The sequence below is a fragment of the Sus scrofa genome, chromosome 14, assembly GCF_054392235.1.
Source record: "Sus scrofa isolate SSC_HxYL_T2T_F1_AM1 chromosome 14, Sscrofa_HxYL_maternal_Yorkshire_Landrace_v2.0, whole genome shotgun sequence".
Lineage (NCBI taxonomy): Eukaryota > Metazoa > Chordata > Mammalia > Artiodactyla > Suidae > Sus > Sus scrofa.
In genome coordinates, this window is record NC_139396.1 from 52547718 (window position 1) to 52561807 (window position 14090).

Below are 14090 nucleotides of genomic sequence, written 5' to 3' on the forward strand. Positions count from 1 at the left end.
GGATGGAACCCGCAACCTCATGGTTCCTAGTCTGATTCATTAACCACTGAGCCACAACCGGGAACTCCTTTTTTTTCTTAAATAAGGACACCAATCATACTGCATCAGGACTCAAGCATATCTTTCTTTGGGGGCGGGGACACAATTTCACAACCCATAATAGGGCCCAGTGGCTTTGCCTGGGCCACCCTTCCTGATCCTATTGTTTCCTGCAAAGCTCTTGGGCTCTGGTCCCTCCAGCCTCCCTCCCTTCCCCCTCATTTACACAGGACTCCCATCCCAGGGTCCTCTTTCTGTTCCCTCCTGTCTCCCACCTCTTCCCTGGTTTGGGGCCTTCTCAGTAGCTATTGCCTCTGCCTGGAACAAGTTCCTGCCCCCTTGGTTAGCACTCACTCACCCCATAGGTCTCAGCCTAAGTACAACTTCCCAAGCAAGGCCTTCCTTGGCTCATCCCCTCCCATTCAGACCACCCCTGGGTCCCTGTGCTGTTCTCTTTTATCTCATCCTGGTTTTCTCCTCCAGTTTGTTCTTATGGAGTCACGTGCTCTTACAGTCACTTTTAAGAAATCAGTCTGTTTTATTTATCTGGCACATAGTAGGTTCCCGGTAATCATGTACTGAAAGAGGGGTGAGTGAATTTCCTTTAGGACCGCCCCCCAGGGGAGGGAGGGTGTGGCTGGCCGTGCCTGTTACCCCAGAGGGTACATCATCCCTGGCCTTGGCAGGATCTTCAAAGCTATTTTTGGCCCCTTTGTTGTCCCATGGTGCCTGGGACCTTAGGGGACCACATAAAGCCACTCACTGGCTACTTGCTGTGCTGCAGCTCCCTCCCAGGGCGGCTCTGTGTTTGGTAAGATGGCGCGGGTTGGAAACAAACACCCCCCCAGGAAATGGAATGCATTTCCTAGAGGCCTGAGCACCGGGCTTCCTGGCAGGGGAAGGAGCACTGGCTTCATTCTGGCCTGGAGCCGGGTCCATCTGCTCCAGGAAGGGTCTGTCTGGTCCTTGGTTGAGTGGCCTGTGAGAGGGAAGGGGAAGGGAACCTGGGGCTGCCAGCCGGGGCAGTGGGGAGGCCCTCAGGGCGGGGGTGGGTGGGTGGGGGAGAACCCAGGGGCAGGAGGCTGGGGAGAGAGCTTTTGGAATTTTGTCAAACCTATCCCCCCACCCCCCACACCCAAATCAAATGCTTAGCTGTTCCTGGCAGAGGGCCTATGAGGGTTAACTGATGCTTGGTGAGTACGTGCCCAGTTGGATGTTAGGTGTTATAATGCGGACCATTGTCTTTTTGTCTTGAGTTTTCTCTCCTGGGAGTGTGGGGAGCTCTCATCCTATCTTTAAGAGACCTGTGACCTCAAAGGATCTGTGACCTCAAATCTGGTCAGAGCACACTGGCTTAGGCTCTGTGGGCTGAGTGGTGCCGAATGGCCAAGTCCTTGCCTGCCAGGCCAATGAGCGGCCTCCAGTCACTGAGGTCCGTGTCCCTTGGGGCTTCTCCCTGGGACCTAGACACACCTGCTGCTCCAGCCCAGAGACACCCCCCCCCATCTCTGTCCCAGCACCAGCCCCAGCGCCAGCCAGTGCGTTTTTTCTTTCCTCTCTACCCCAGGCCTCAAGGGCCAAGGATGGGCTACATGCCAACTTGTCAAGGAGACTGATTAAAAGCAGCTTTGCTGGTGGTGGATGGCTTGATGTCCTTGGCCTGGAGTGGCGATCGATAAGCAATTGTTTTTCTGTTGGCAAGAAAAAAAAAATTCTCCATTAACTTTCTCAGGTGCTGCCAGACTAGTTTTCTTTTCAGGAACTCTGCAGCCCTGTCAGACGTGGGAGGGAGGGTGGGCCAGAGAAGCTGCTCTCCTGGGGGAGGCAGGTCCACGCTGCCAGGGCTTCCGAACACACACAGAAGGAAGAACATTTGGGAAGACAGCCTGCTAATATTTGTTGAAAAAAGAGCTTTTTGAGCTCTTAACCACGCAAGAGACATGAATATTGAGTTGTGGATTTCATGTTGTGGCTCAGAGGTTACGAACCTGACTAGTGTCCATGAGGATGCAGGTTCAATCCCTGGCCTTGCTCAGTGGGTTAAGGACCCTGCGTTGCCGTGAGCTGTGGTGTAGGTTGCAGACATGGTTTGGATCCCGTGTTGCTGTGGCTGTGGTGTAGGCTGGCAGCTGCAGCTCTGATTCGACCCCCTAGCCTGGGAAATTCCATATGCTGCAGGTGCAGCCCTAACAGGACAAAAGAAAGAAAGTAAGAGAGAAAGAAAGAAAAAGAGAAAGAAAAAGAAAGAAAAGAATATTGAGTTCTTAGTGCAGTTAACCCTCAGGACTCTCAGGTGAGTGCCCATTTTATAGATGAGAAAACTGAGGTTATAGACCCAAGCAGTCGACCTTGCTTTTCCCCTCTTGGGAAATAAGGATTATAACAAGGAAATGTAAAGTAACAGCAGCTTGGACCACAGAGAGCTTTGAACTCAGGTTGTCTTCTTTCACTGATGAAGAAGCCAAGACAGGGACACATTTAATGATTTCTTTCCCAAATACAGTAAAGGTAGGATAGAGGATTAGGAGATGGGGCTAGCTGCGCCTTCCCTCTGCCTCATGCCCCAGAGGTGGTGCTCAGGCCAGATGATCTTAACTCCAATTGTGGTTACAGTTACTTTCTTTGAAAAATTCATTTCTGAATAATTATTATTTGCACACTTACTTTTACAAAAGTAAAAGTAAATCCAGTGAAAATTAAGTCCCTCCCACCCTGTCCCCATACTTCTGCAAACCAGTTGTCTTCTCTTGAGGCCAGTTATCATTTTCTTGTGTATCTTTCCAAAAATATGCTGCACATATTTGATTATGTACGCATGTGTGGCCCTTTCCCCCCTCTGCCAACAGCAGCATACTAATGCTTTGGTGTTTTTCCATGTAGTAGTGTGTCTTGGAGCTTATTCATATTAGGATGTAAAGAGTCACCTCTTTTAAAAGAAAGGCATGATTTTCTCCTAGGCTGCATGTGTCTCCATTTACTTATTCAGTCCCTGGTGGATAGTTATTTCAAACCACACTACCAAAATCATCCTGTGTACATGTCATTTTTTATGTGTGAGATTGTCTCTAGGATCAAGACTCAAGTGCAGAATTGCTAAGTCAGAGGTCTCTGCATTTGGAATTTGCTTAGATATTGGTGACTTTCACTTCATAAAGATGGTACTAGTTCATATTCCCCATAGCCTCATCAAAATATTGCTTTGCTTTTTGTCTTTGCCAATCTGATAGATGGAAAAAAGTCATTTCATTGTAGCTTTATTATTATTTTCTTAATTTTGGTAAACTATACATAACATAAAATTTACCATTTCAGCCATTTTTAGGTATACAATTCAGTGGCATTATTTGCATTCAGAATGTGGTGCAGTCATCACCGCTATCCATTTCCAGAACTTTTTCATCACCCCCAAACATACCCCTTAAGCAGCGATCCCCCTCTCCATCTGCCTCCCACTCAGTCTCTGAATAACCTCCATTCTAAACTTACTTTTTGCTTTTTAGGGCCACACCCTTGGCATATGGAAGTTTCCAGGCTAGGGGTTGAATTGGAGCTGCAGCTGCCGACCTATACCACAGCCACAGCAACGTGGGAGCTGAGCCACATCTGTGACCTACACCACAGCTCACAGCAACACCGGATCCTTAACCCACTGAGCAAGGCCAGGGATCAAACCTGCATCCTTATGGATACTAGTCAGGTTCATTACTGCTGAGCCACAGCAGGGGCTCCTAAACTTACTTTTAAAAATTTTCATTTTCCACACATCCATTCTCTTTCAGAGTCTTTTCCCACATAGATTATTGCAGAATATTGGGTAGAGTTCTCTGTGCTCTACCGCAGGTCCCCATTGGCCAATCATACCTAAACTTTCTGTGAATTTGCCTATTCTGGATACCTCACATAAGTGATGTCATACAGTATTTTTCTTCTAACATCTGGCTTATTTCACTTAGCATATTTTAAGACTTGTCCGTGTTGTTGCATGTGTCAGAACTTTATTCTAAATGGCTGAATAGACCATGTTCTGTTTATCCATTCTTCCATTGATGGACACTTGGGTTGTTTGTGCCTTGTGGCTATTGTAAATAATGCTGCTTTGAACATAGGTGTATAATATCTGTTTGAATTCCTGCTTTCAATTCTTTGGGGTATATACCTAGAAGAGGAATTACTAGGTCAAATGGTAATTCTAGGAGTTCCCATTGTGGCTCGGCAGGTTAAGAACCCGACATAGTGTCCGTGAGGATGCAGGTTCATTCCCTGGCCTTGCTCAGTGGGTTAAGGATCCTGTGTTGCTGTGGCTGTGGCATAGACCTCAGCTGTAGCTCTGATTTGATCCCTATCCTGGGAACTTCCATATGCCTCAGTTGTAGCCTTAAAAAGAAGAAAAAAAAGAAAAAGAAAAAAAAGGTAATTCTAAATTTAACTGAATGGTTAATGGTAGAATGGTGAAATGGTTTGGTTTGGTTTCACACCAAACCGTTTCATTGTCATTTGAATTTGCACTACTCTCCCCATAACTGAGGCTGAGCATCTTGTCACATGATTGGACACTTTGTCATTGCTTTACAATGAACTGTGTTCAGGAATTGTTCTTCTGTGTCCAGGTTGGGATCTTGATGTTGTTTCTTTAATGCTCTTCTCATTGGCCTTTCCTTGTTGAATGAGAGCAGGGGACCCCATCTGCCTATGGTGTGATCCAGATTGCATATATAGGAGCTGTTTTTTTTGCTTTTTAGGGCCACACTCACGGCATATGGAGGTTCCCAGGCTAGGGGTCTAATCAGAGCTGCAGCTGCTGGCCTACACCACAGCCACAGCAATGCCAGATCCTAACCACGTCTGCAACCTACACCACAGCTTATGGCAATGCCAGATCCTTAACCCACTGAGGGAGGCCAGGGATCGAACCTGCAACCTCATGGTTCCTGGTCGGATTCATTTCCACTGCGCCATGACGGGAACTCCATAGGAGCTGTTCTGTAAATACTTCTTGCAGGACTGTCCCAAAAGGGTGGCTAGCATTTTTCTGCCCCTCAACTAGGTCCTCTAGGAAGCATTGGCTTTCGGTTCCCAACTGTACTTTCCTCTCTCTCCCCCCACTGCCAGCCAATGTTATAAAGAGATATAATTTTATTCATTCATAAAATCTCTCTGCTCAGCACTCACTGCTTTCCTGGCATTTCCCTGACGTGGGTGATCAGCACGGAACCGCCACCTTCTGCATCTGTGGATGTACTCCATGAATTCCAGTGGTACCTGTGACATTTGTCCAGCAGAATTTGTCAAACACACGAAGCAAAGGTTAATATTCTGTTCCAGAGACAGAAGGAATTGACAGTCTGAGTGTGTCAATTTTTTGTAATTTACACAAAATTAACCATTTAAACGTGTGCAACTCAATGTCATTTAGTACATTCACAGTGTTGTGCAACCACCACCTTTATCTAGTTCCAGGGTCTTTTCAGCACCCCGAGAGGAGACCCCCTGTGCCCCCTGGCAGTTACTTCCCATTTCCCCTAACACCTCCCCAGTCCTTGGCAACCACTGTACTTTCTGTCTGTGTGGATTTGCCCATTCAAAAATCTCACGTAGCTAGGATCATACACACGTGACCTTTTGTGTCTGGCTTCTTCCACTCAGCAGCATGTTCTTGAAGCTCATGCAGGTTGTAGCCTGTGTCGATTCTTTATTCCTTTTAAGTCATGCTCCATTGTGTGGACAGACCACATTTTCCCATCCATTCATCTATTGTTGGACATGTAGGTTGTTTTTTTCTCTTTTCGGTGTTGTGAGTAGTGCTGTTTGGGTAGATACCAAGGAACACAGTTGCTCAGTCATATGGTAATTCTCTTAGTTATTTGAGGAACCACCAAACTATTTGATGCTAACCTTTTTTTTGGGGGGTGGGGGTGGCATTCATGGCACACGGAAGTTCCAGGGCCAGATATCGAAGCGACACTGCACCGTAGCTGTGGCAACATCAGATCCTTAACCTGCTGTGCCACAAGGGAACTTCCGAAGCTAACCTTTTTTATCTCGTATTTGCTTTTTGTCTAGCAGTAGCTAGCTGGGGCTGAGCTAGGGCAACAGTAGATAACAGATATGTTGAGCCTTCCTCCTCAGACAGCACACACTCCCCTGGCTCACACACTCTCTGGGCGCCTCTTCCTCCTCTGGTGTGACCTCCTGACCCTCACACCTCAGGAATCATTGGCTCCGGGCCAGGCCAGGGGACTGGACTCCTGTGCGCATGGTGTGTGCCTTAGGACAAATCCTTCTCCCTCTCTTGAGTCTCAGTTTCCCCATTTATAAAATGAAGGTATAAGGGCAAACCAACAACCTAGGGCACTTGTGAAATGATCCTGATGTGTGGAAGATATTTTATAAACTGGAAGGTGCTGTCTACATCATTGCTCTTATGAAGAGAGGCAGCCCAGAGGTCATCATGAGGAAGTGTTTCTTTGGCCTGTTTTTTTTTTTTGTTTTTGTTTTTGTTTTTTGTCTTTTTGCCATTTCTTGGGCCACTCCCATGGCATGTGGAGATTCCCAGACTAGGGGTCGAATCTGAGCTGTAGCCAGAGCCAGGGACTGAACCCGAAACCTCATGGTTCCTAGTCAGATTCGTTAACCACGGAGCCACGACGGGAACTCCAGGTATTTTAAAATATTTAAAATAATTGCGAATTTTCCAAAAGTTAAGAGATCTCACCCAACATCATCGGTTTAGGACTTCTCTTTAAATAAATAAATAAAAAACATGGGGGAGGTAATCAGACAATTCTAGGCCCAAATTCCTGCTTAGCAACAGTTGGCTTGAGCTGGAAGCCACATTTGTTGGGTGCATGGGTGCTCTAGTTTTTGGGTCTTCTCATACTTGGTTTCTACAGGAATTGAATTTGGATTCTTGTAGTGTATGAGGAGGGGCTTTTTTTTTTTTTTTTTTTTTTTTTAATTTTTACTTCGTCACCCACAGCATATGTAAGTTCCTGGGCTAGGGGTCCAATCAGAGCTGCAGCTGCCAGCCTACACCACACCACAGCAATGCCAGATCCCAGCTGCCTCTGTGACCTTTTTGCAGCAACTCGGATCCTTAACCCACTGAGCGAGGTCAGGGATGGAACCTGCGTCCTTGTGGATACTAGTCAGGTTCTTAACCTGCTGAGCCACTTTGGGAACTCCTGTGAAGAAATGTGGAGTAAGCTCATCTCTACAGACTCAGATCAGATTTTATCGTGTTGTAAGGACTCCACTCAAAGCAGGAATGAGGCATCAGGCTTGGCCAGCAGGAGAAACCCCCTACCTTGGCCCTGCCCCACTGGGTGGGGGCAGCTGACCCTTCCTCTCTCTGCAGGTGGCGTGAGCTGCTGGATGGGTGTACCCCCGAGAGTCTGTGTCGCATCAAGTGGGCACATGCACCATGTCATCATGTGTCTCTAGCCAGCCCAGTAGCAACCGGGCCGCCCCCCACGATGAGCTGGGGGGCGGAGGCGGCAGCAGCAGCGAAGGCCGGAAGCCCTGTGAGGCCCTGCGTGGCCTCTCGTCCCTGAGCATCCGCCTGGGCATGGAGTCCTTCATCGTGGTCACAGAGTGTGAGCCGGCCTGTCCTGTGGATCTCAGCCTGACCAGGGACCGGCCCCTGGAGGCAGATGGCGGCGAGGTCCCGCTTGACGCCTCTGTGGCCCAGGCCCGGCCCCTCCTCTCCAGCCGCAAGCTCTCTCTGCAGGAGCGGACCCAGCTGGACGCAAATGGGCGTGGTGTCTGCCCGGCTCTGCCCCACTCGCCCGTGGGCTCCCCGCAGTCCTCACCGCGGCTGCCCCGGCGGCCCACCGTGGAGTCGCACCATGTCTCCATCACCGGGATGCAGGTGCGTGAGCGGCGGCCCCCGGTGCCGTGTCCCTGCGCCTGCCAGAAATGCCTTGGTGTTAGGCTAGGGTCCCTGAGAATTCTAGTGCAAACAGTTGCTTTGGGAGGTGACCCCAGAAAACCCAGAAAGAAGTCAGTAAAGGTGCATGATGGAGCCGGTGGGCAGCTGTGGTGCCACCTCTGGGGAGCCCTGCAGGAGACAGTGTAGGAGGCCAGCCCCAATGTTATTCTACCTGCCGGCAAGGAAGCTCCGCCTTTGACACCAGCTGCTGGCAGTCCCTGGTGAGGGCTTCTGGCTGTGGGTGAGCTGCCTTGAGTGTGGACAGAGCATCTCCCCGTGGAGAGAGCCTCTGGCAAAGGGATGTAGATGCTGGCGCTTGGAAGTTGTGCTAGGGGCTTTGAATTGGGGATGGCAGGTCAGTCACTGCTGAAAACCTGAAAACCGCAGGGCCCCAGTTGCTGAGTGTTTGCCTTCTCAGGCTCCTTATGTGCATCTCTCTCTTGATCCTTACCATGAACTCCTGGAAGATAGGTTGGAACTCAGACCCCCAGCAGGGTTCTCAGGGCCTGGTCCACCCCTTCCCCACCTCCTACCTTTGTGCTGCACAGAGCTCCCACCAGACCCACTTCTTTGTATTCCTCAGATAGCCAAGCTCATTCTCTCCTTTAGGCCTTTATCCTCTCTTGTCCCTCTGCTTGGGACCATCCCCCATCTTTGCAAGGCCCTCTCCATCTGACTTCCAAGTCTCATCTCAGGTGTTACCTCCTCTGAAAGGCCTTTCAGACCACACCCTCTAAGCAGCTTTCAGGCCCTCTCTGTCCTATTGCCCTGTTGACTTTCCTTCCACCATCAGGTCATCTGTGTGTTTGTTCTTCCTTGCTTGTCCCCCTCAGCTGGGGTGTTAGCTCCCAGCCTGTCCACCAGCACTGTGTCCCCAGCACTTGGCATGGGGCCTGGTGCAGAGTAGCTCAAAAATATTTGTTGAAAGAAGGAATTAATTTAATTGAGAGAATCCTGGAAATGGTTTTCTTCCTTTTTTTTTTTTTTTTTCTTTTTAGGACCGCACCTATGGCATATGGAAGATCCCAGGTAGGGGTTGAATCAGAGCTGCAGCTATCAGCCTATGCCACAGCCATGCCAGATCCAAGCTGTGTCTATGACCTACACCGCAGTTTGCGGCAATGCTGGATGCTTAGCCTACTGCGTGAGGCCAGGGATGGAACCTGCATCCTCATGGATACTAGTTGGGTTTCTGCTGAGTCACGATGGGAACTCCAGGGAAGGCTTTCTAAAGGGGCTGATATTTAACTACACTTTGAGGGCTAGGTAGAATTTTTGGAATTGGTGATGAACACTGAGAGTTCACTACAGGGAGTGAGCATAGTATAAGCAAGGGCCTTGAGGTAGATGGCAATTTTCAAATTGTTATTGTTTCATCTCCTAGTTTATTAACCAGCCACAGACCACCTAGGTAACAGAGGTAGTTTCATTCCTCTAATTTTTTTTTTTTTTTTTTCATTTTGGCTGCACCTGCAGGATGTGGTTGCTCCCTGGCCGCAGATCAAACCCTTGCCACAGCAGCAACCTGAGCTGCTATGGTGGCAAATGCCAGATCCTTAACCTGCTGAGCCACAAGGGAACTCTTAATATTTTAGTTTTAAAAATGTGATTGCTATAACCCAGCTAAGTACCAGCTGGATACACCAATATATTATCACTTATTGAATATATATGAATTCCATAGAATTCAGGATAGGTCAGGAATAGCTGGAGTGTGGGTCCCAAAATGAAGGGCATTGTGACAACAGGGCTGGAGGGAGAGTTTGAGTTTATATCCATTTAGCATTGAGTCAGCTTAGAGAAATAGAACTCTCTCCACAACAGTAGCCTTAACACAATAAGGCCTATGTATCGTGTTAAATAAAACTAGAGCTAGGCAGTCAGGATTGGTGTGGCAGTCCTGTTGTTTTTGCCCCCAAAGCTCATGATCTCAAGATGGCTGCTGTGGCTCTAGCCTTCACAGTTCCATTCCAGGCAGGAAGAAGGCGCAGGGAAGGAGGACAAACTATGTCTGCCTCCAAAGTTAGTCCTCTTTCCTGGAAGCTCTACCCTGCAACTTCTGCCTACCTCCCACTTGACAGAACTCAGTCGTGCGGTCACCCTCACTGTAAGAGAGGCCAAGGTCAGAGCTTCAGAGGGTTTGAAGGCCAGGATGTGAAGACAGGACTTGACCCTGGGGCTGATGTGGTCAGAGTGGAAGATGAAGTTAGCAGTTTATGGGGGTTGACCTAGAAGGCAGTGAGGCCCCTTAGTTCAGCTCTGCAAGGCCCCACCTCTGCCTTTCACCTCCGTCCAGGTCTCAGGGGATTGAAAACAACACTGGAGAGAAACATAAAACAAACTAAAAACTGTGGGGCAGAGAGCGCTACACAGTAGATGAAAGGTGCAGGCCTGATGTGGAACTGTCTCCAGTGAAAGGACGTTGAGAAATGATTTAGTGTATTACCATTTATGCCTCCCCCAACCCCATCCCAAAACAGTACTCTGTATTTTCTGCAGGTGCATGTATGCATGCATTTCCGTAGAAAAAGGCCTGGAAGTTTATACACCACCCTGACGTCAAGGTTTGGGGAGAGGGGTAGAATTGGGGTGCAGTGGGGGATCAAGGGAAATGTTGGGCTTCTCTGTAACGCTGGAAGTTTTGCTTCGTGTTTCTTTCCCCTGTTTTACTTCTTGTATCACTTAACATTCCCTCCTAACTATATTGAGGTGTAATTGAAGTAAGACAAACTGTATATATTTTAGCGTCGATGTCTGTATACATCTGTAAAACCATCCCCCCCATCACGATCGCAGACATTTCTAGCACACCCAGCAGCTCATGCCTCCGCCACTTCCTTTCCCAGGTAGCTGCTGACCTGCTTTTTATCAAGAGAGATTAGCTTGCGAGTTGTGGAATTTTATATAAATGGAATCATTTAGTATGTACTCTTTTTTAGCTTGGCTTCTTTCACAGCATATTGATTTTGAGCTTTGCCCATGTTACAGCAATGGTTCACACCTTTTTATTGCCAGGTCGTATTCTGTTGTCCATGGTTTGTTTACCCATTTACCTGTCGATAGTCATTTAGATTGTTTCCAGTTTTTGACTATTACACATAAAGCTGTTATGAACGCGTGTATACAAGTCTTTGCATGGGCACAAGTTTTCATTTCTCTTGAGTACATGCCTATGTGTGGAACAGCTGGGTCCTATGGGAGATGCTTGCTAAGAAACTGCCAGATGTTTTCCGGAAGAGGCTGCACCATTTTAAATTCCCACCAGCAGTGTATGAAAGTTTCGTTTGCCCTACATTCTGATAATGCTTAGTTTGGTCAGTCTTTTTGATCTTAAGCCAATCTAGTGGGTGTGGTTTTATTTTGCATTTTCCCGAGGAGTAATGATGTTGAGCATCTTTTCGTGTGCTCATTGATCACTTGTGTATCTTCTCTGGAGAAATGTCTCTTCAGATCTTTTGGCCATTCCTTTTCTTTCAGTGACCACACCTGTGGCACATGGAAGTTGCCAGGGTAGTGGTCACATTGGAGCTATAGCAGCTGGCCTGTGCCACAGCCACGGCCATGCTGGATCTGAGCTGCATCTGTGACCTGAGCTGCAGCTGATGGCATCATGGGATCATTAACCCACTGAGTGAGGCCAAGGATTGAACCCATATCCTCATGGACACAGTGTCAGGTTCTTAACCTGCTGAGCTGCAGTGGGAACTCCCTTTTGCCCCCCACCCCTTTTTAATATTGACAGTGAGCAGCTGTGGTACAAAAGGATGGTCTTGGAGAGCTGGGAGATAGGGCTTCTTCCCTGTCTTCATCTCCATCAACTTACTTACACCCCCAGGTTCCACGGGGTCCTTGCTATGCGACATAGCTTCAGGGCAAATCTAGGCTCTCTTACAATCTGATCTACCAACCCTAAATATCCTTTTTTGACATCCCCAGACCATTATTCCCTGTGGATGGTGGGATTGTAGTTTTTTTTTTTTTAGTTCTTTTTCTGTTGTGATTTTCCTCATTTTTTTGTTTCTTTATAAATGAATATTTTTTCCCCTAAGGAATACAAATTATTTATATGAGAACCAAAGAACTTGGGGAGATCTTTTCATGGTGATAAGTGAAAAATGTTAGGCAAACATGTATGAGAAGAGGTGGTGGCAAGAGAAGAAGATGTCATTTAGTGGACATGGTATAGATGCCTATCCATGTGGGGTAGTTTTTAGTAACATCAAAAAGATTGGCAGATCCCCCAACTATCCTTCCATTAGCTCTGAAGTTAATGCCTGACATTCCCACTGTCTTTCTTCTTCTTCTTCTTCATCTTTTTTTCTTTTTAGGGACAAGCCCCTGGCATATGAAAGTTCCCAGGGGTAGAATCGGAGCTACAGCTGCCGACCTACATCACAGACACAGCAACATGGGATCTGAGCTGCATCTGTGACCTATACCACAGCTCAGGGCAACACTGGATCCTTAACCCACTGAGCAAGGCCAGGGATCGAACCTATATCCCCTTGGATACCAGTCAGATTCATTGCTGCTGCATCACAACGGGAACTCCCCACTTTATTTCTTAGAATTAACACATCGGAAGTCTCTAATGGGATGCATATGAAAAGCTAAATCACCATTAGTCGTTATTAACTTGGTGTTAATTAATTCGTAAGACTATTTCCAGTTGGCTTGTGAAGACCTATAAGAGTAGGACACAAGCTAGCTAATTTTTGCTGAGAAAGTTGTAATGATAAAGGTGTGGGCTCCTGAAAAGACACAGGGTTGGTCAGCTATGCAAAAAGTTGAAGAAAAAAAGTTGAGCTTGGGGAAGGAGCCAAAACAGAACACAGAGAGGTGAAGAACTGGATCTAACCCAGCTCTCAACAAAATACAACCCTCCATACTTGAATTATGGTTTTCTGTGTCATTTCATGGGGACTCACAAGGTTTTGGAATCAAAATCCAGATTGCAGAAGAGTCAGTGGATGATACCCTTATCATGGGGACATACAAAGAAAATCATAGTTACTTTTTATTGTGCACACAGTGTGTGTCAGGCACTATACTGAGTATTTTGTGTACATCTGTCTCTTAATGATTCACAATAAATTGATGAGGTTGCTAGTAGTACAGATGAGGAAATGAAAACACAGGGTATTGGAGTTTGCTAAAGGTCATAAAACCAGTAAGTGAAGAATTTGAACTCAAATCAGTCAGACCCTCATTTTCCTCTCTGTTTTCTTCCTTGAGGCCAGGGGGGACACATATTTCTGACTCGGCCTTTTGCTGCCCATTTTTTAAATTGGGTTGTCTTTTTGTTAATGAGTTGTCAGAGTTCTTTATTCTAGATTCCCATCCTCTGTCCAATATAAGTGTTGCAAGTAGTTTTTCCCTGTCTATAGTTTACTTCTTGTTTTCTTAATAGTGTTTCAAAGAGCAGAAGTTTGAATTTTGATTCACATCAACTTATCACTTGTTTCCTTTTATATTTTGCACTTTCCGTACAAAAGAACCTTTGAGAAACTTAAGAAACTTTTGTCTGTCCTAATGTCACTCAGATTTTCTCCTCTTGTATCACTTTACATTTGTTTACAGGATAACACCATCATGGATTATTGTTTAACTTAAAATTAACTTCTTAAAAGTGGGAAGAACCTTTAAAAATAGGCATTATAAGAGTATATACTGCATGGCTATGTTTTTATAGTGTATAAAAACTGTTTTGGTAGAAGCCAGGTTGGGGATCACCCTGGAGAGGGGCCAGTGACTGAGAGATGCTTCCAGGGAGCTGGAAATGTTCTTTTTCTTGACTTGAGTCCTGGTTAAGGTGTTTGTTTAGTTTGTGGAAAATGTACTTAGCTTACAATTTGTATTCTGTGTGTCTCTCCTACTTTGCAGGATTGTGTGCAGCTGAATCAGTACACACTGAAGGATGAAATTGGAAAGGTAAATATCCCAGGAGCCAGGCTGGTTTTCCATACCTTCCCTGGGTGTCTTGGAGACTATGGAGGAAACTCCACTAGAGGTGGGAGCAGGAGAGGAGTCCTTGGCAGTGAGGCGGTGGGTGACAAAGGTCCATCTGTTTTGTTTTTTAATTATACTGTGTTTCTACAAGCTCACAGAGCTTCCAGGGAAATCC

At 46.8% G+C, this 14090-nt stretch overlaps 1 protein-coding gene across 33 annotated transcripts in view; it reads left to right on the forward strand.

Annotated features, from left to right (window-relative positions):
- The window catches only part of CAMKK2 (calcium/calmodulin dependent protein kinase kinase 2), a 59046-nt gene that overhangs the window by 15451 nt on the left and 29505 nt on the right, over positions 1 to 14090 (forward strand). For 22 of the 33 annotated variants that reach the window (XR_014827303.1, XR_014827302.1, XM_001929310.6 and 19 more), the window contains exons 2-3: positions 7394 to 7906; positions 13850 to 13897. Coding sequence is in view for 31 of the 33 variants with exons in the window: in XM_001929310.6 (XP_001929345.1) it covers positions 7460 to 7906; positions 13850 to 13897 (495 nt within the window). In the remaining 2 variants the exon portion in view is untranslated. Of the gene's footprint in view, positions 1 to 5201; positions 5344 to 7393; positions 7907 to 13849; positions 13898 to 14090 lie in introns of all 33 variants that reach the window. The other 11 variants (XM_084996236.1, XM_021073035.2, XM_084996241.1 and 8 more) reach the window with 1 other exon arrangement.